Below are 18,990 nucleotides of genomic sequence, written 5' to 3' on the forward strand. Positions count from 1 at the left end.
TATCATGACAGATACATACATACAAAGGAAATATACAAAAAAATCAATGGTACTCTATATATCAACAACACAAATCAGTATATGAAATTCTAATGATTTATATAATCATATAAAATATGAAGAGCTTATAAATACATGTAATAAATTTTGTGCAGAGAAAATTATAAAACTTTAGTGAGAGACATTTTTTAGTACCCCAAATCAGAAAGGTATACCATGTTCATGGATTGGAAGACTCAATATGATAAGCATGTAAATTTTCTTCAAACTGATTCTTAGTTTCAATGCAATCAAACCCCCAGAAAGGTTTTTGTAAAAGTAAACCAAAAAAAAAAAAAAATTGGCAATATAATTCTAAAATGCATACAAAAAATGCAAAAGGCAAGATAGCCAAGATACTCTTGAAGAAGAATTATGTAATAAGACTTGATATAGAAGATATCAAGGTTTACTTTAAAGCTGTAATAATTATGACAAAGCGGTATTACAACAATGATAGATAGATATGCAATGAAACAGAATAGAGAGTCCCAAAACATATGATTGCACATAATGAGAGTATGTTTTAACTTGGCTATAGAAACAACTGTTGCTATGGTTATATCAAGAAGGCTGCACATCATAATATTAACATACGTTCCCTGAGTGGTTGATCGGAGGATACAGATTGAGAAGGTAGGATAGAAGAAAGGAGAAGGCAAATAAAAATAAATAAATATTGCTTTACAAAAAAACTCATCATGTCTATTACATTTATAAATCACTGGGTCTCTGTTTACTGACTTCTAGTGATGTGCATGAAATCTTATCAACAGCAAAAAAAGTTGGAGAGTAATATATGTGTTTTGAAAATATTTCAGTGGAATATAGAACTCCTGTGTATGACAATATTCATGTATGAAAAAGGAAAAGGATTTGAAGGTATACACACTGCTGTGAACATCGTTTACACGTTGATGATGGGAGCGGAAAGAGGATAAGCATGAGTAGCTTTTCCTTTATGCATACTAGTTTCTAATTTCTTTACTTGTCACAACTGTCAACAAAAGTTCAGTTAACAATCAAGTGAAGAAGAAAAAAGGGAATTTTATTTGAGCCAAACTGAGGATTGTAATCAGGAAGAAAGACTCTCAGAAAGTTCTGAGAAACTGTTTCACCAGGTGGAGGCTGAAGACACAGTCATATACATTTTTGAGACAAAGGATCATACCTCAAAATGACACACTGACACTTTACACAAAGTTCACCAAGGATACACAGTCCAGATAAGCATGTACAAAGAGAGCAGCAAGTCCATGACCCCCCTCAGAGTTGGGAAAGAATGCTATTCTTTTAAGAAATTAGTTTGCTAGTGTCCGAAGAAAGGGGAAAAATTATCTTTATGGTCAAGCAGACACTTCCATCTTTGAGGAGGTCTGGTTAATGTGTAATATAGATACACACTGCACATTAGGGAGGGAGGGAACAGGCCCAAACGGATACAGAGAGAGAACTCTATGTTTAATTTTTTCTTGTCCTTCCTGAAAATATGAATTTTATTTTATCACAGCAAAAATCACTACTATTATGACTTGAACATATCAAATAAAGAAAATTAAAATTCATAATAAATTAGAATAAAGAACTCAAGTAATCATGTGAGTGGAGAAAGGGTAATTAAGAGTTGTATCTAAAGAAATTATTATATACATGTAATCAGGTTTGTTTTTTTTTCTAGTTTATTTTATTTATCTATTTTGGCTGCTACCGGACTTTGTTGTGGCACACAGGATCTTCACTGTGCATGCGGGCTTCTTAGTTGCGGCATGTGGACTCAGTTGCAGCATGTGGACTCTTACTTACAGCATGTGTAATCTAGTTCCCATACCAGGGGTCGAACCTGGGCCCCCTGCATTGGGAGTGCAGAGTCCTACCTACTGGACCACCAGGGAAGTCCCTATATACATGTAATCATTAATGCAAGTGTTAAGAAGAGATGCTTAAAATATGTGTCATAATGCAAAAATATAATAGTGTGTGATTCAGATGCAGTCAAAAGAAATCACTCTAGATAATTCAAGCAGAAAAAGATTTTCAGCTATTGTGTGAGCACATTTCACTGTAAGAACCCGAATCACACGTGAAATCCTGGATATGAAAGAGTCTGGGAAAAGATAGGCATTTGATTTACAACCCCTGCAGGAAGGCATTCTGGGAGCAGTTGAAATGTTTGCTGATGAAGACACTGCACGGTACCTGCCATATCCCTACCAGTATTCACCTCCCAGAAGGCAAAGTGCCCATCTTAAGCAGGAGTTGAAGTGAGCAGGTCTGAGAACAAGAAAGGTAGGACACAATTGCTGGGCGATATAAAAAAAACAGAAAATGCATCGGGGAAAAGAATATGGAGTATTTATGAGAGAGGTTATTACCGTGAAATGTTGGAGTAATGTCTCTTCATGGCCATGGCTGAGGGCGGAAGCCCTCCTATTACAAACTTAAGAATCAAAGAAGAGTACTTAAGAATCAAAAAGTCCATACGTGTGTTAAGGAAACTGCCCATTATTGTAGCAACAGAGGAGGGAGCCCTTGAGCTAAGAAACTAAGGAAACTATTATAACCTCCAACCCTTCCCACTCCAGTAAGATACTCCTTTCAATAGCTGGTCCATGAAAATCTACTGATTTTAAAATAAGAAAGAAATCTGGAAATCACATAGACCATACAAAAATACTCCTTTTTAAAAAAAACAGAAATGAGTAGCAAAGCTTAAAAGCATTTAAAGCAGGATTTTTTTAAAATCCTCAACACAATGTCACCACAAGGTGAGAAGAATTGATATTCTAAAATAAATGTTTAAAATTAGTAAAGCAAATTAAAGGTATGAGGAACCATCATAAAGGAGAAATACAGAAACTCAAAGAAGAGATGGTAAGATGACAGGGAGATGTGAAATGGAATCTGACAGAGAGTAGAGAAATTGAAGAAAAGGACACAAACATTTCATAAATAAGGGCTAAGTAAAGTAAGGGAGAAAAGGGAAAACATAATAAAAGTAAAGAACATGAAATAAAAATAAACAAGTAGCTTAAAAATACAGAGAGAGTCTTAAAAATTAAAAACTCAGTGGTGTGCACCACAACTACTGAAACTGCGCTCTAGAGCCCCTGAGCCACAACTACTGAGCCTGTGTGCTGCAACTACTGAAGCCCAGGCACCTAGAACCTGTGCTCCACAACAAGAGAAGCCACCGCAATGAAAAGCCCACTCACTGCAATGAAGAGTTGCCCCTGCTCGCCACAAATAGAGAAAGCCTGCACAATGAATACCCAACACAGCTAAAAAAAAAAAAAGTTAGTGGCGATCCACGAAGAAGAAAACCAAAACAACAAAATAGAAAAATTATTTAAAGCTGTAATTGAGGAAGATATTTCTGAAATAAAAGATTTGAGTCTACATATTGAAAGTTTACATTGTGGTAAACATAAGATGAATGCAAGTAAAATTTTTGGACTTTCAAGATAAAAATAGAAGGCTTCAGGAAACCACCGCCCCCCAAAAAAATCTAAGAAAATCAGATTGCACGACAGCAATACCCAATGCCAGAGAACTGGGAAGCAAACTTAGATACTCAAGGAAAGAAAGGGCACGCTGAGGATTTTTGTACAACTAATTTGTCCTGGACGTAGAAGGCTACGAGAATATATTTCTAAAAGTGCAAGAACTTAAGGACTGTTGTTTCTAAGAGCTTTCCTGAAGAGTTTGTAAGGGACAAGGTTTATCCAATCAAGAAACACTTGCGAGAATTAGTAACATGATTGCTGTTGTGTACTGAACATTTAACAGTGGAACTAAGCCTAAAATGAAGGAATAACTAGTAAATAGTATGTAAATATTATCTTCTGTGAAAATGTAGAAATAGGAATACTTCCACTAAATAGGAGGATGAGGGTGAGTGAAAGTGGATCAAAGAGTAAGTTGGCTGATTGCTTTAGATATAATGGCTTCAAGTCAAAGAATATTTAAAACACACAAGCTTCAACAAAATTAAAAACTTTTGTGCATCAAAGGACACTATCAGGATAGTGAGATCACCTGCAGAGAGAGAGAAAATATTTGCAAATCAGGTATCTGATAAGGGCCTAGGATCCAGACTATATAAAGAACTCTTCCGATTCAACATTAAAAAGATGAACAACCCCAATTTAAAAATGGGCAAAGAACTTGAATAGTTGTTTCTCTGAAGAAGATATACAAGAGGCCAGTGAGCACAGGAAAAGATGTTCAACATCATTAGTCATCAGGGAGATGCAAATCAAAATCCCAACAAGATACCACTTCATACCCAATAGTGTGACTATAATTTAAAAAACTTAATGAAAAGTGACAAGTGTTGACAAGGAGGTGAAGAAATTGGAACCCTTATACGTTGCTGGTGAGAAGGTAAAATGGTGCAGCCTCTGTGGAAAACAGCTTGACAGTTCCTCCAAGAGGTCAGGCTAGAATTACCAGAAGACTCAGCGATTCCACTCCCAGATACACACCTAAAAAATTGAAAACAGGAAGTTCTGGTCCACGACTGAGACATAGGAGGCTCCTGAACTCAACTCCACCCATGGTTACACAAAGCCTAGAGCATCACACAAAGAAATTCTCCTGAAAGAAATCCAGAAATGAGCTGAGCCAATGCTACATATTGGGCAAGCAAGAAGATACCCCCATTGAAAAGTGTCTTGGCACACCCTCAAGCCACTAAGAGCAAAGAAGGCAACCTGGACGACTGCAAAGTTTCAGGAGAGAACCAAGAGCTTGGGAGGGTGGGACGGCAAGCTTCCTCTCCTACACAAGGCCACGCCGCCAAGACTGGGAGATACGGCTGTTTTATCCGATGCTCAGAAACCAGTACAGATAGCTGAGGAAAATGAAGTCTCCACACTGGGTCTCTCACATCTGGAAATCCCTTCCCCACATCCGCAGGCAGCTCCCTACCGGGCACACCCACTTTCACCACAATCTCCAGCTCTGACCACCAACCCTCAGCTCTGCTTGTCCTGCCATCTCACCAGGACTCCTAGTGCCTAATTATGTTCCAGAAATATCAGGAAGTTTTGCTGCAGCAGTTTACTGGGAGGTCCCTGCATCTCCTCTGTTTGAGTCTGAGATCCAGTCTCCACTGGCAGGCACTGTGTCCCCCTACATGACACAGTAACCTCTTCTTGTGGTCTCTTTTGAGAAATAAATGATGAGGCAATATACCCTGAGTCTCTGACATGTTAGAATAATTTAGTGGCATGAATAGTCTCCTCTAGACATTTGCAGTAGGGCAGACTTGGAGGGGTGGCAGGAACCTACAGTGGAAAAGGGAGTTTCCTAGACAGACCCCAGTGACCCCATGGCTCTGCTGTCCATGCACTGGTCTCGCTGCCCTGTTCCAAGGGAGCACCAAGGAAGTCCAAGGGCCCAGGAGTAGACACTTTGAGTGACTTCCAGAACACTGGCTTGGAAGTCAGTCTCAGCTTTGCCCCCAACTTGCTGGGTGACCTCAGGAAAATAGCTCTCCCTCTCTGAGCTTCCGTTTTGGGTTTTGATTTTTATTGAACTTGAGGGGCTCAAATGCAAAGGGCCATACTAGCCCTGACATTATGGGGTTCTGAATACATCAACTCTCCTACCAAGAATAAAATTAACTCCTCTTGAAAAAAATTCGTAAAAAGAAATTATACCTGAATAAAGTTGACTTTTTAAAATTTAACTTTTGGGGGGATTGAATCAAATACAGTATGCGCATTATCTCATTTAACCCTATTAACAACCCTGAAGATGGCATTTACTATTTTCCCAGCTCTGCAAACATATCGTTGAAACTTACAGAGGTTAATAATTACCAAATTTCTCTTAGTAAATAAGTAAGGGTAATTCATATGGTTAAATACTAGCAATAACTAGTTAGAAAATATAAGAGTAGAAAAAGTTCCTAGTGAGCCTTATCAAAATACATAAAATACCTACAAATAAATGCATCTAGAAATGTACAGAAATTTTCTGAAAAAACCTACAAAACTTTATTAAATGACATTTAAAAAGGTATGGATAAATAGATTGTTTGAAATTTTCCATAATGAAAAAAAAAAGATTCTAAAAAGATATGCTCTTCCCCAAACGGGAAGCCTCGACAAGGTCAAGAGGTCCATTTTGGCCAACATCATTTATACCTTAAACATAATCAAAATCAAAACCCAGTGAGTTTTCCAACCTCTAATGAAGTAATTGATCATCCATGGCTTCTAAAATCATTTGGTGAAAGTTTGACTGGGACTGGATATTCACAGGGTCCAAGCCTTCACCCCACAGTTTATTTGCAGTTTGTAAGTAGGAAAGCACCATTTTACAAAGGGAGTATGAGGGGACATCACCCAAAACGCATTAATCTATCTTCATTGCACTAAAAATGTTCCTCCTGAGATGCTGCAATACAAACACACAGCGTCACTGTGATGTGTTCTTGTCAAAATATTGAACTTGAACCTCAACAAACCTCATCTACGGGAAATACGAAGGATAGAGAAGTAAGCTGAAAGATATCACAGGGAAGTAACGTGGAATACTCTAAAGAACAATTCATCTGTTTTGTTCAACAAATAAATAGCATGGAGTAGGAGGAGGAGGACGGGAAGGAAGAGAAATATGAGTTGGAAGGAATGTTCCAGATTAAAAGAAACAAGAGACATACAACCAACTCGACGTGTGCGACTTGTTTGGATTCCATTCGAACAAACCAAGTGTACCAAGTCCTTTTTGAGATGGTGAGAAAAATAGATTAGTAGATGATGTTGAGAAAATACTGTTAATTGTGTTACATATGACAACCGTATTGTGATTATGTGAGAAAATGTCCTTATTTCTTTGAGATGTTAACTGAAGTATTGAAGGGTAAAATGGGAGATGCAGTGGAATTACTTTAAAATACTTCAGCCAGAAAAGGGATGGGCTACACATGAAGGAAGTGTTGTCAAATGCTAATTAATTGCTGAGACTTATGAGATGAATAGGTTCCAGGAATGTAATGTACAACGTGATGACTAGCTGTCAATACTGTATTGTACACCATATGATATCACTTACATGTGGAATCTAAAATATGACACAAACGAACATATCTACGAAATAGAAACAGACCCACAGACATAGAGAACAGATTTGTGGTTGCTAAGGGGGGGGAGGGGGAGGGAGGGAAGGATTGGGAGTTTGGGGTTAGCAGATGCAAACTATTACATACAGGATGGATAAACAAGGTCCTACTGTATAGCACAGGGAACTATATTCAATATCCTGTGATAAACCATAATGGAAAAGAAGATGAAAAAGAATTTATATACATGTATAACTGAGTCACTTTGCTGTACAGCAGAAATGAACACAACATTGTAAATCAACTATACTTCAATAAAATTTTTTAAAATACTGTATTGTATACTTCAAGGTTGCTAAGAGAGTAGAGCTTTTTTTTCTTCTTGCTAGATTATGTTCACTGTTTTTTTTCTTCTGGTTCTATTGAGATAATTGACACACAGCACCTTCTGTAAGTTCAAGAGGTGTACAGCCTAATGATTTGACTAACATAATCATGAAATGATTACCAAAATAAGTTCAGTTAACATTCATCATCCCAGATACAAAAAAAAAAAAAAAGGAAAAACATTTAATGTTCTCCCATAACAATAACAACCACAGATGGTAGTTGTGTGAGTTGCAGACTGTGTTAACTGTTGGTGGGAATGTATAATAAATTGGTGCAGCCACTATGGAAAGCAGCATGGAGGATCCTCAAAAAACTAAAAATAGAGTTGCCATATGATCTAAAAATCCCACTCCAGATAAAACTCTAATTTGAAAAGATACATGCACCCCTATGTTCATAGCAGCACTATTCACAATAGCCAAGACATGGAAGCAACCTAAATGTTTATCAACAGATGAATAAAGAAGATGTGGTACATACAAGGGTGAGTCAGAAATTATGCTCACTCTGGCTGTAGAATTTATTTTAATTAACTTTTAGAAAAGACAAATACATAATTTTTTGACCTAATCTCTTTGCTTTTCAATACACTTTGTCCATCTGTCAACAAACTTTCGTATTCCCTCATTAAAAAATGTTTTAGGTTGAGCTGCGAACCACAAATGCACCACTGTCTTTACTTCTTCATCAGAAGTGAATCTGGTTCCTTCTTGATGGCTAACACTTGTGCAACCTTCCTTGAACTTCTCTATCCATTCACACACGCTTCTTCGCGACAAAACACTTTCTCCATACTGCGCACAAAGTTCAATAAATCATGGCACCAGGTACACCCTCAGACCACAAAAAACAAAGCATTGCACGCCGCTCTTCTTTTGTGCAATCACAAGAGCATCCATTTTTGCTCTCACTGAAGTTACAAATGAACTGATGTAACACATTCACACCTGCACAGCAGTGACTGGGAAGACAGTGAACTTGAATGGAAAGCGCTGATAAGACAGTGTGGCCAACAGAAGTTTGAATATAACCAGAGTGCAGATAATTTTTGACACTTCCATATGTACAATAGAATACTACTCAGCCATGAAAACAATGAAATAATGCCATTTGCAGCAACATGGATGGCCCTAGAGACTATCTAAATCAGACAAAGACAAATACCATATGATATCACTTATATGTGGAATCTAAAATGACACAAATGAAGTTATCTATGAAACAGATTCACAGACATAGAGAACAGACTTGTGGTTGTCAAGGAGGGGGTGGGGGAGGGATGGATTGGGAGTTTGGGATTAGCAGATGCAAACTATTATATTGATATATAGGATGGATAAACAACAAGGTCCTACTACATAGCACAGGGAACTATATTCAATATCTTGTGATAAATCATAATGGACAAGAATATGAAAAAGAATGTATACTTATGTATAAATCGAATCACTGCTGTACAGCAGAAACACAACATCGTAAATCAACTATACTTGAATAAAATAATTTCTTTAAAAAAGAATGTGTTACTAACCTTATTACAGTGGTATGTAATATATATGTATACCACATCATCACATTGTGTACCTTAAACTTATACAATATTATATGTCAATTAATATCTCAGCAAAGCTGGGGAAAATGTTGATTGTTGAATCTGGCTGATGGGTATACAGGGGCTCAGAAAAGTATCTACTTTGTATGTGTGTGTGTGTGTGTGTGTTTAAAAATTTTTATGATAAAATGTTTAACAAAAAACAATGAATTTATTTTTGAAAAGTAAAAGAGTGATTGTTAGGTCCATTTGGAAGAACGAAAAACTTGTGACATGGACAATTGAAAATGTAGATTTTTGTTTAAATTTATTTATTGATTGATTGATTGATTGGCTGCATTGGGCCTATATTGCTGCACGTGGGCTTTGTTTAGTGGCAAGAGCAGGCTGCAGTGCTTGGGCTTCTCAGTGCAGTAGCTTCTCTTGTTGCAGAACATGGGCTCTACGTGTGTGGGTTTCAGTAGTCGTGGCTCATGGGCTCAGTAGTTGTGGTTCCCAGGCTCTAGAGTGCAGACTCAGTAGTTGTGGCACATGGGCCTAATTGCTCTGCGGCATGTGGGATATTCCTGGACTAGGGATCAAACCCGTGTCCCCTGCATTGGCAGGCGGATTCTTAACCGCACTGCGCTACAAGAGAAGTCTGAAAATGTTGATTAATGAAGGGTAATGGGCACCACCGGTCACTAAAATGTATTGTGAAGCTACAGTTACCAAAGCAATGATGGCACAAGAATAAACAGTCAATGAAGAAGAACAGAAACCCCAGACACAGCCCATGTTACATATAAAACTTGAGTTTTTATAAAGTTCTGATTTCCAATCAATGGCAAAAGTCTGAATTAGTCACTAAATGATACTAGGACAATTGATTAATAACTTAGAAAAAAAGGTATTTCCCTATCTCATATCGATGCCAAAATAGATTTCAGATGAATTAAAGAATTAACATGTTTTTCAAAATCCACAGAAGAAATGTAAGTAAATATAGTAAACATGCATCTGACATCAGAGTCAAAAAGACTCTTTTCAGCATAAAAACCTTTGTTCTTCTCTCTTTGGAGAAAACACAAATGAAAAGACTGATCTGACTACCCCCAAATTTAAAACTTTGGTACAAAGCAAAAAACAAGAAAACAAATAATTGCGGGATAGGATTAAAATAAGCATTTATCAAGCTCATCTCATTCAATCCTCAGAACCGTCCTATAAAATGCATATTATTATCTCTATTTCATAGAAGAGTAAACTGAGGTTTAAAACAGTTAAGTAACGTGTCCAAAGTCACATGGCTAGCACCTGGTGGCACTAGGATTCAAAAGTGGGTCTGCCTGAGAAGCAGACTCACCGACATAAAGAACAAATTAGTGGTTACCAGTGGGCTGGGGGTACAAACTACTGGGTGTAAGACAGGCTACAAGGATGTGTTGTACAACATGGGGAATACAGTCAATATTTTGTAATAACTGTAAATGGACTATAATCTTTAAAAATAGTATAAAGATGTTTAAAGACACTAAAAATAAATAAATTTAAAAAGTAGGTCTGCCTGACTCCAGTTTACATCCACTAACCACTTTACCATACTGCCTCTTATGTATTGACAAGCTAGTAGTATCCTTAATATAGAAACAGTTCTTAAAACTCAATAATAAAATAAAAGTACCCCCAATAAAAATGGGCAAAATACAAAATCAGGTAATTCACACAAGAGGAAATGCAACCGGTCAGTGTGAACATATAAAGAAATGCTCTTTGTCACCAATATTCAGAGAAAGGGGAATTAAAATGAGACACCGTTTCCCATAGGCAGAGATTTTATTTACTTTTTAAATAGCCTGTATTTGGTGAGTATGTCTGTTAAGGATCTTTGGTTGAGAGCAACAGCAACTGAATTTTAGACTGCTCTCTTTGGAGCACTGCCTTCTCTATTCAGGATTTGAGTGGAGGCGTGGGCAGGTTAGAGGTCATGGAAGAGTCCAGGGCCTCTAACCTGGGTCAAATGCCCTCATCTGGGATAGGGAAATTACCTGGTTGATTGGCAGCCAACCAGAATTATAGGAGTTGGGGGGCAACGACTCCACCAAAGGAAGGGATGTGGGCAAACAAAAACAAGAGACATCTACTGCAGAGTGGGTGCAGGCTCTCCTACACGCATTTCCTCCCTTTCTGAAATATAATCTGACCGTATATTCAGAGACGGAAAGCAAACATGCCCTTTGACCTAGCATTTCTTTTTTTGTTGTTTTTTGTCGTTGTTGTTTTTATTGAAGTATAATTGACATAAAACATATTACTTTCCGGTGTACCACATAATGATTCAATATTTGTATATGTTGTGAGATTGATCACCACCAAAAGTCCCGTTAACATCTGTTACCATACACAGTTACAAAATTTTTTTCTTGTGATAAGATCTTTTAAAATCTGCTCTCTTAGTAGCCTTCAAATATGCAAATACAGTATTATTAATAGTCACCATGCTGTGTACATTACATTCCCAGTTACATTTATTTTATAACTGGTCATTTGTACTTTGACAAATTTACCGTAAGAAAATAGTCAGAGATGTGACTCAAAATTGTATATACAAAGACTGTTTCACAGCTTTATTTATGAAAGTTAAAAAATGGAAACCTATGTGTTTCACAATAGGGAACTAATTATATATGTTTTGGCATATCAATCTTACAAAATACCATATAACCATTAGAAACGATGATATTGGAGGACACTTCATGACACAGGAAAATATCTACAAAATAATCTTAATTGAAAAAGTATTTCTTCAATATACATGTATATTTTGTAATCAGGAAGGAAAATTAGCCTCATAAAATTCTCCTAAATAAAGCTGCCATTCCAAAAGTCACATCAGATCATGGACTACAGGGCCTCTCTTTTCCTGAGAGCTTGGAAGACAGCATGAGGGATTCAGCTTAAACCCCAGGAAGAACTTCCTGACTGTGAGGGTTGTCCTGGACCGGAATATGCTCTTCCTTTCTTAGGGTCAGATGAGGTGCTGCCTCACTTCTGAGGAACAGGATGGGGATCACAGAGAGGCGATGACAGATGACCCAGCCTAGTTAGCAATTAACTTTGTGTCCTGAGCCAGTCCTCTCCCATCTACAGCCTACAGTTTCCTCATCTTTCAAATGGGAGGGTGTGGGGGATGATCTTGATCTCCTCCAGTCCTGGTAAGTTACCAAGGTTCAGTGGGGTTTCTGCTTGGGGCCCCTTAGGACTCTGAGCCCTACTTGTCTCTCTTCTACCAAATGCAGGAGCCAGATGATGTGAAATCTAAGGTGGGGGCCTTGGCCGAGATGATTTTTTGCTCAGGATCCCTTAGGGCCAGGAAAGGGGTCCCAGAGGCCACCTCCAATTGCTGTGACCAGCGACTGCAGCCAAACCTAAACACTTGCTCCATCCACCCCCGACAGCTCAGCCAGCCCCAGACAGAGGGCAGTTCTACCAGATGCCACTGGAGGTGACCTTACCAAAGGTGGGGGGTTCTCTCTCTCTCCCACCCACAGGAGCCCAAGAGGAGAGGCCAGGACTGGCCTCACTCACGGTGCCAGCCTGGGCCAGCCTTCTCCAGTAGAGGGCGCTGACCCTAACTCAAATGCTTCCTAGGCACCTGGAACGCTGTAAACCCCTCCTGGTCATTCAAAGCTGACTTCTATCCTCTGCCTAAGCCACGGCTGGTGCTTCAACGTCTTAGAGAACCAGGAAAGGGAGCATCTGACTCAACAACCCTCACCCACTATACAGATGAGGTCCAAATAGGAACAACACTTATCCAAATCAAAGCCCAAGTCGGTGATACAGGCAAGACCGGGTTCTAGCCCCTGACTCCCAGGGTCTGTTCCCAGCCGTCATCAGTTCTTGCACAAGCACCCTTGCACAGAGGCTCTTGGGCAGGGGGTGGGGCCAGGATGAGGCAGACACATGCCACTCCATCCACCCCCTCTCCTTCCTCCCCTGACTCAGTGGCTCTAGCCTCCCTGAGGCTGCAAGTGTTAATTTAGGGGCCTCCTGGTTCCACCTTATTAGGTATTGGCAACAGGAACATGAGGGCCCAGAGCTGCCTCCTCCTGGTGGCCCTCCTGGCTTTTGGGAGCCAGCTGCCTGCTGCCTTGGGCAGGAGGAAGGGAGGTGAGTATGGGTAGGTTCCTCTGCTCCAGGGACAGAGGTGGTTTCTACCCCTTGGGGAGAATAAGGGTTTGGGGGGAAGGCAAGCAATGCAGTGTGTGTGTGTGTGTGTGTGTGTGTGTGTGTGTGTGTGTGTGTGTGTGTGTGTGTGTGTGTGCCTGCTTCTTAGTGCTTCTGGCAGCTTGCCTTTTGTCTGTACATCTTCATGCCTGTGAGCCTTCCTGCATATGTAGCTGTAAATGTTTTCCTGCCAGTTTCCCTGTGGTTATCCATGCGTCTACACAGCTGAGTGTAGGATTGTGTTTACACACATGTGTCTGTCTCTATGCACATGTGTAGCTTTGTGCCTGCTTATCTGTGTGATCAGCCTCTGCACATGTATACTTAGGAATGACTGCATGCATGTGTGTCTGAGCCTGTGTGCCTGTCCACATGCGAACATGTGTCTGCCTGTGGCTCTGGGGAGGTGAGGAAACATACTGTCGGTTCCTGCTCTTTGGTTGTCTCCATGGAGATGTCTGGACCTGTGGGTTCACAAGACAGAGAGATGACCCTTTCTGTCACCTTCTGCGGCCAGGATGGCCTGGTCTGCTCCCTGCCCATCTTGCTTCTGTCCTTCTCCAGCCTCCTCTGTCCCCTAGCCTAATCTGTGGAAGGGACTGCCGAGCTGAGTAGGGGCGTAGTCTCTGGGATTTGGGATCTGTCGGGAGGAAGCTCTACCCCTACCTCTCTTCTCCTCCACCTCCTCCAAAAGGCTGGGTCTGACCTGTTAACAGGTGTGGGAGGCAGGGGCGGCTTGGGTCGTTAGTTAGGTGCCTCCCCACCCGGGTGATGCCTCCACCTCCAACCCTTCTGGGGCTGTAACACTCTGACCTACATACACCTGAGCAGCCCTGGCCCTGCCTTGGGGAGAGGAGAGAGTAATGGGGACAGGTCCCCTCCTCCACAAGGGCCCTGGGGAGCAGTTCTCTGCATCCTCTCTGCCCTTCGAGTCTAACTTTTGCCTTCCTCAGAGCTGTGAGCTGGTTTGGGGAGGAGGTGCTCAGAGCCCCCCAGGCTGATACGGGAAGGATGCTGGCAGGTTCCAAGGCCAGACCCATGCTGGCTATGATTCATGTGCCATCACCACATTCCTCCTCATTGCTATGTTGTGAGGTTGAGACTATTTTTATCCCCATTTTGCAGATAAAGAAACTGAGGTTCAGTGGGAAACCACTTGCCCAAGCCCAAGGACATGACTCTGAGTTAGTGTCACAGGTGGCGCTTGGGTGCAGGTCTTTGGAATCAGGCAGATTCACCATCCCAACTTAATCTTTGGAAAGTGAGGTCACGTGCCTCTCTCCCACAAGTAAACAATGTCTTGAGGAATAAGGTCCTGGCTTCCAGTAAGTGCAGCCTAAGTGAACACTTCAGGAGAGCTTCTGAGGGCACTGGGAGAGGACAGGATACCCAGCTCAGCTGCACAGAGACGAGAGCTGGTGCCCACAAAACCTGAGCCCAAGCAGAAGCTGTGTCACGGCCAAGTGGGATACACTGGTCTCCCCCTAATTCACACATCCCCATTCTCCCCTGATTCTCTCCCACGAGACATCTGCCTGGAACTCAGTAGAATTTCAGACAATGGAGAGAGACATGGTGTTGTCTGGGAAAGCCCAGACACTGCTGTTTAAAACACATCTCCCCCTGCCCTCCCACCCCCACCCCCTCTAACATCTGGGCGTCTCTGACGTAAAGAGCCTGCATGGTGCCTGGTAAATAGTAAGTGCCCGACAAATGTTTTCAGTGGTTACATGAACAGATCTGTGTCTGTGTAGCTCTGGGCATATGATCATATGTCTATGACTGGGTATGCACGTATATGTCTCTCTGTTCACAACCACACATATGCTATATACTCATATAAATATGACTGTGCATGTCCTAGTGTATGTATGTGTATATTTATGTGTGTAGACATGTGTTCATAATCTCTTATTTGACTATGTGTATATGTTCCAGGTTTTATGTCCCAGTTCATTATATACATATGCAACTGTTAACTATTTTGTGATGGTCTGGATATATATATATGTATACATACATATGTATGTGTATAGGTCAAACCATATGAAATTGCTGCTTCTGTAGATCAAAAAAGCTGAATATCAGCAATTTCATATGGTTAAGCCCACAGCTAATTGTGTGTGTGACCATCTAAGAGGGTTTGCATACTTGACCGTGTATGTGTATCTATGTCTGTGTGCACAGGTATCTATGTAACTGTGTCTGGCTATGAGTCTTTCATTCTCTGAGTCTTCATGTTCATGAGACATCCCTGTACTATATGGCTGTCAGTGCGTGTATATGACTGTGTCTCTATGCATACACCTGTGAGTGGGGAGCCTGGATTTGGAAGGAAGGTTAGGAAAGGCAGATGAAGACTTGAGTGTGATGTACCAGGCCAAAACAGGCCCTGCAAAGAGAAGTGACTTGGAGTTGATTAGGAGCTGCCAAGTGGAAAGAGTGTAGACGATGAGACCAGAGAGATGCACTGGGGCCAGACCAGGCAGGGCCTTGTTGGCCCAGGTAGAGATTTTGAACCTTTTTTTTTCTTCTGTCTTTTATGTCATCTGAGTCTCAAACCAGCCCTGGGAGGGAGTCCAGCTTCCCATTTCACAGACAGAAAACTGAGGCTTGGCGTAAAAGAAAAAAAGAAAAAAAAAAACCCAAGCAATTTGCCAGCCATTTACAACAACATGGTTGGACCTTGAGGGCATTGTATTAAGTGAAATGAGTCAGACAGAGAAAGACAAATACTGTATGATTTCATCTAAAAAACAAAACGAGGGACTTCCCTGGAGGTCCAGTGGTTAAGACCACACTTCCACTGCAGGGGGTGCGGATTCCATCCCTGGTCAGGAACTAGGATCCCGCATGCCACGCGGTGCAGCCAAAAAGAAAAAAAAAAAAAAAAAAAAAAGCAAAACAAAACAAATCAAGCTCATAGATACAGAAAACAGCCGGTGGTTGCCAACGGTGGAGTGTGGCGGTAGGAGTGAAATGGGTGAAGGGGGTCAAAAGGTACAAACTTCCAGATGCAAAATAAATAAGTCACAAAGATATAATGTACGGCATGGTGGCCATAGTTAATAATGCTATACTGCATATCTGAAAGTTGCTAAAAGAGTTGATCTTAAAAGTGCTCATCACAAGAGGAAAAATTGTAACTATATATGGTGACTGACGTTAATGAGACACTGCGGTGATCATTTCACAGTATATACAATTATTAAATCATTATGTTGTGCACCTGAAACTAATATAATGTTACATGTCAATTAGACCTCAATAGAAACATTAAATAAAAAAATCAATACAAGCAAGTTCATTCAAAAAAAAAATATTGCCAATGGACAGGCAAGAAGTAAGGAGTGGAGAATTTAGATTGTGTGATTCCTCAGGAGAGCACTTAGACCTAATTCTGAACTGCTTCCGGCTGCAACATTTGGGGGGTTCTCTTACAGAGAAATCTGGGGCCTGCCCACCAGATGACAGGCCCTGCCTATCAGTGCCTGACCAGTGTACGGATGACAGCCAGTGTCCCTTAATGAAAAAGTGCTGCCCCCAAGCTTGCTTCCGCCAGTGCGTCCGTAAGGTCGCAGGTAAGAGACCCTCTCTACTTCGCTGACCGCCAAGCCCCAAGCCCCAGGGCCAGGGTACAGGCAGGACTCACCCAGCCCCTGTGTTGCAGTTAAGATGGGCAGCTGCCCCAAGGACCCATTGCGCTGCCGTAGCCCTGTACAGCACCTGTGCTCCAAGGACTCAGACTGCTGGGGCCGCAAACGGTGCTGCCTCGGTGCCTGCGGCCGGGACTGCAGAAACCCTGTCTGAGGTATGGCTGTGTGTGCCCAGGGTGAGTCCTTTCCCTCTCTGAGCCCCAGTCCTAAGAGATCGCCCAGTTCAACAAGCTTAACAGGAGCCTTCCCAGAAGGTTGGGCTTCCTGTGGCCAGAACTGGGGAAGCGGATGGGGTGGGAGGGGTCCTGCTAGGATTATGGATGAACTGGGCATCCTTGTTCTCTTACTGAACTTGCTGCATCACCTGGGCCACAACCCTAAATGCTCTGAGCTTCCGATTGCCCTTGGGAAGGAGGATGCGGAGTCCTGCCTCAGTGGCTGGGCTGATGGGGTCTGAATGGCAGATCAAGTCCAGAACCCAGAGCTTTATTAAGGGAAGGGGTTAACCCTTTCCTTCTCTCTCCTCAGGCTAATTCTGGTTTCAGATCCATAGCTCTGAACCTCAGGATGGGATTCCCTGCAGGAAGATACAATGATGGGCGTCCTGGGACCCAGCCACCCAGACAGCACTCTCTGCCAGTGGCAATTCCAACCTTCTGATAAACACTGTTCTAGGAGAATTTTCCAAACATCAATCTATTCACATACCCGTTTCACAGTGTTCGCCACACCTGCAGAATAGCATCATGATATTTTGTGTATTGCCTGTACTCATTTACCTAATGTTTTTCTTTTAATGGACTCACTTTTGTATAAAAATAAACTTATTTCAAAAGAAAGGCTGGACATCACCACTCTAAATGGGATAAGCAGGATCATTTGTCGCAAAGAATGTACTTGTGAAAGCAGATGCAATGCAAACAGCCAGGTTCCATTAAAGTAAATCATGTCAGCTTAAAAGACGTTAAATAATAGTATTAAATTCTGGCTAGATATTGCCACCTGCCAGGAGTGTGAGCCTGAAGCCTGCTCTCTGCCTCTGTTGTGATAAAGGAAGATTAACGAGGGTTAATGAGATGTTAAAGACACAGGTCTGTAATCTGAGACTTTCTTCCTGCTGTAATTGGAAAGATTGAAAAGAACTTTCTCAATCCAAAAGTCAGTGTTGTATGATGTTGCATCCAGGCACACCCTAAGATCACTTCTAATTGCTCCACATTTTGGGAAATGTGGCCTGAACAGTTGGGATGTCATTATTTATGGGTGGGTCTGTCTCCATTACTGGAGGATACCTCACTGGCCTCTATTTCTTGAGGGCCTGGTCCGTAATCAGCACTTAATGAATGGGTGTGTCGATGAGAGAATCACAGCCATCCCAAGGAAAATCGTGGACCCAGATAGCTGGATTCCTGACTCTCTCTCTCTTCCCCAGGACTCACCTTGGGGTGGGGAAGGAGGCAGGCAGATTCCTCCCTGCTTTAACTGCTGGGTCTCCATTTGTGTCCTGATAGAATCTGGGGCTGGCAGTCAACCGTGGGGGGTGAAGTTGGGGATCCTGGGTCTTCTTTCCTTGTTCCCTTGACCTTGCAGTGTGGTCACAGGTAAGTCACTGCTCTGGGCTTTGGCTGACCCTGTCGGAAGATGCAAGAATTCTATTTCCTCACGGCCATGGTCCTTCTCACAGGATTCAAAATGGCGGAACTGTTGACTCAAAAGCCTCAAATGCTGATTATATGGGTACAAGGTGAGGCCCGGGAATGGAGGGCATGGAGGACAATCAGGGAGTCACTGATGGCCTGTGAGCTTGGGTATTTCCCTTCCTCTTTCTGAGCCTCAGTTTCCCCATCTATAATCTCAGGTGGTTAACACAGAGAATGTGGTACATTGTATTGTTTGCCCGCAATCTCCCCATTCCCTCCCCAACCTGACCCTGGCTTTTGTGGAGGAAAGTATACATCCCCGGCCCAGTGATTTGACACTTGGTCCTGGAACTTGCTTTGGCGAATGGGAGATGGGTACAAGTGACACTGTGCCAGTTTTGAGGTGAGGCATCAGGCTTCTTGGTATTTCCACCC

The 18,990-nt window shown here is 41.7% G+C and overlaps 1 protein-coding gene across 1 annotated transcript; it reads left to right on the plus strand.

Moving 5' to 3' along the window:
• The first annotated feature begins 13,024 nt into the window (after positions 1-13,024).
• On the plus strand, positions 13,025-17,760 carry WFDC5 (WAP four-disulfide core domain 5). The gene is made up of 4 exons (XM_057700850.1): positions 13,025-13,202; positions 16,703-16,840; positions 16,930-17,070; positions 17,444-17,760. Exons 1-3 carry the CDS (start codon positions 13,118-13,120, stop codon positions 17,067-17,069), a joined length of 363 nt encoding a protein of 120 aa, XP_057556833.1. The 5' UTR covers positions 13,025-13,117; the 3' UTR covers position 17,070; positions 17,444-17,760.
• Positions 17,761-18,990: the final 1,230 nt, after the last annotated feature.

The sequence above is a fragment of the Hippopotamus amphibius genome, chromosome 12, assembly GCF_030028045.1.
Source record: "Hippopotamus amphibius kiboko isolate mHipAmp2 chromosome 12, mHipAmp2.hap2, whole genome shotgun sequence".
NCBI classification, from domain to species: Eukaryota; Metazoa; Chordata; class Mammalia; order Artiodactyla; family Hippopotamidae; genus Hippopotamus; species Hippopotamus amphibius.

What these genes read in the sequence shown, in the direction of transcription:
- WFDC5 (XM_057700850.1), top strand. Translation starts at nt 13,118, where the DNA reads ATGAGGGCCCAGAGCTGCCTCCTCCTGGTGGCCCTCCTGGCTTTTGGG. An exon ending in CTTGGGCAGGAGGAAGGGAG is followed by an intron (nt 13,203 to 16,702) that starts GTGAGTATGGGT and finishes GTTCTCTTACAG; the next exon opens with AGAAATCTGGGGCCTGCCCA. An exon ending in GTGCGTCCGTAAGGTCGCAG is followed by an intron (nt 16,841 to 16,929) that starts GTAAGAGACCCT and finishes CCTGTGTTGCAG; the next exon opens with TTAAGATGGGCAGCTGCCCC.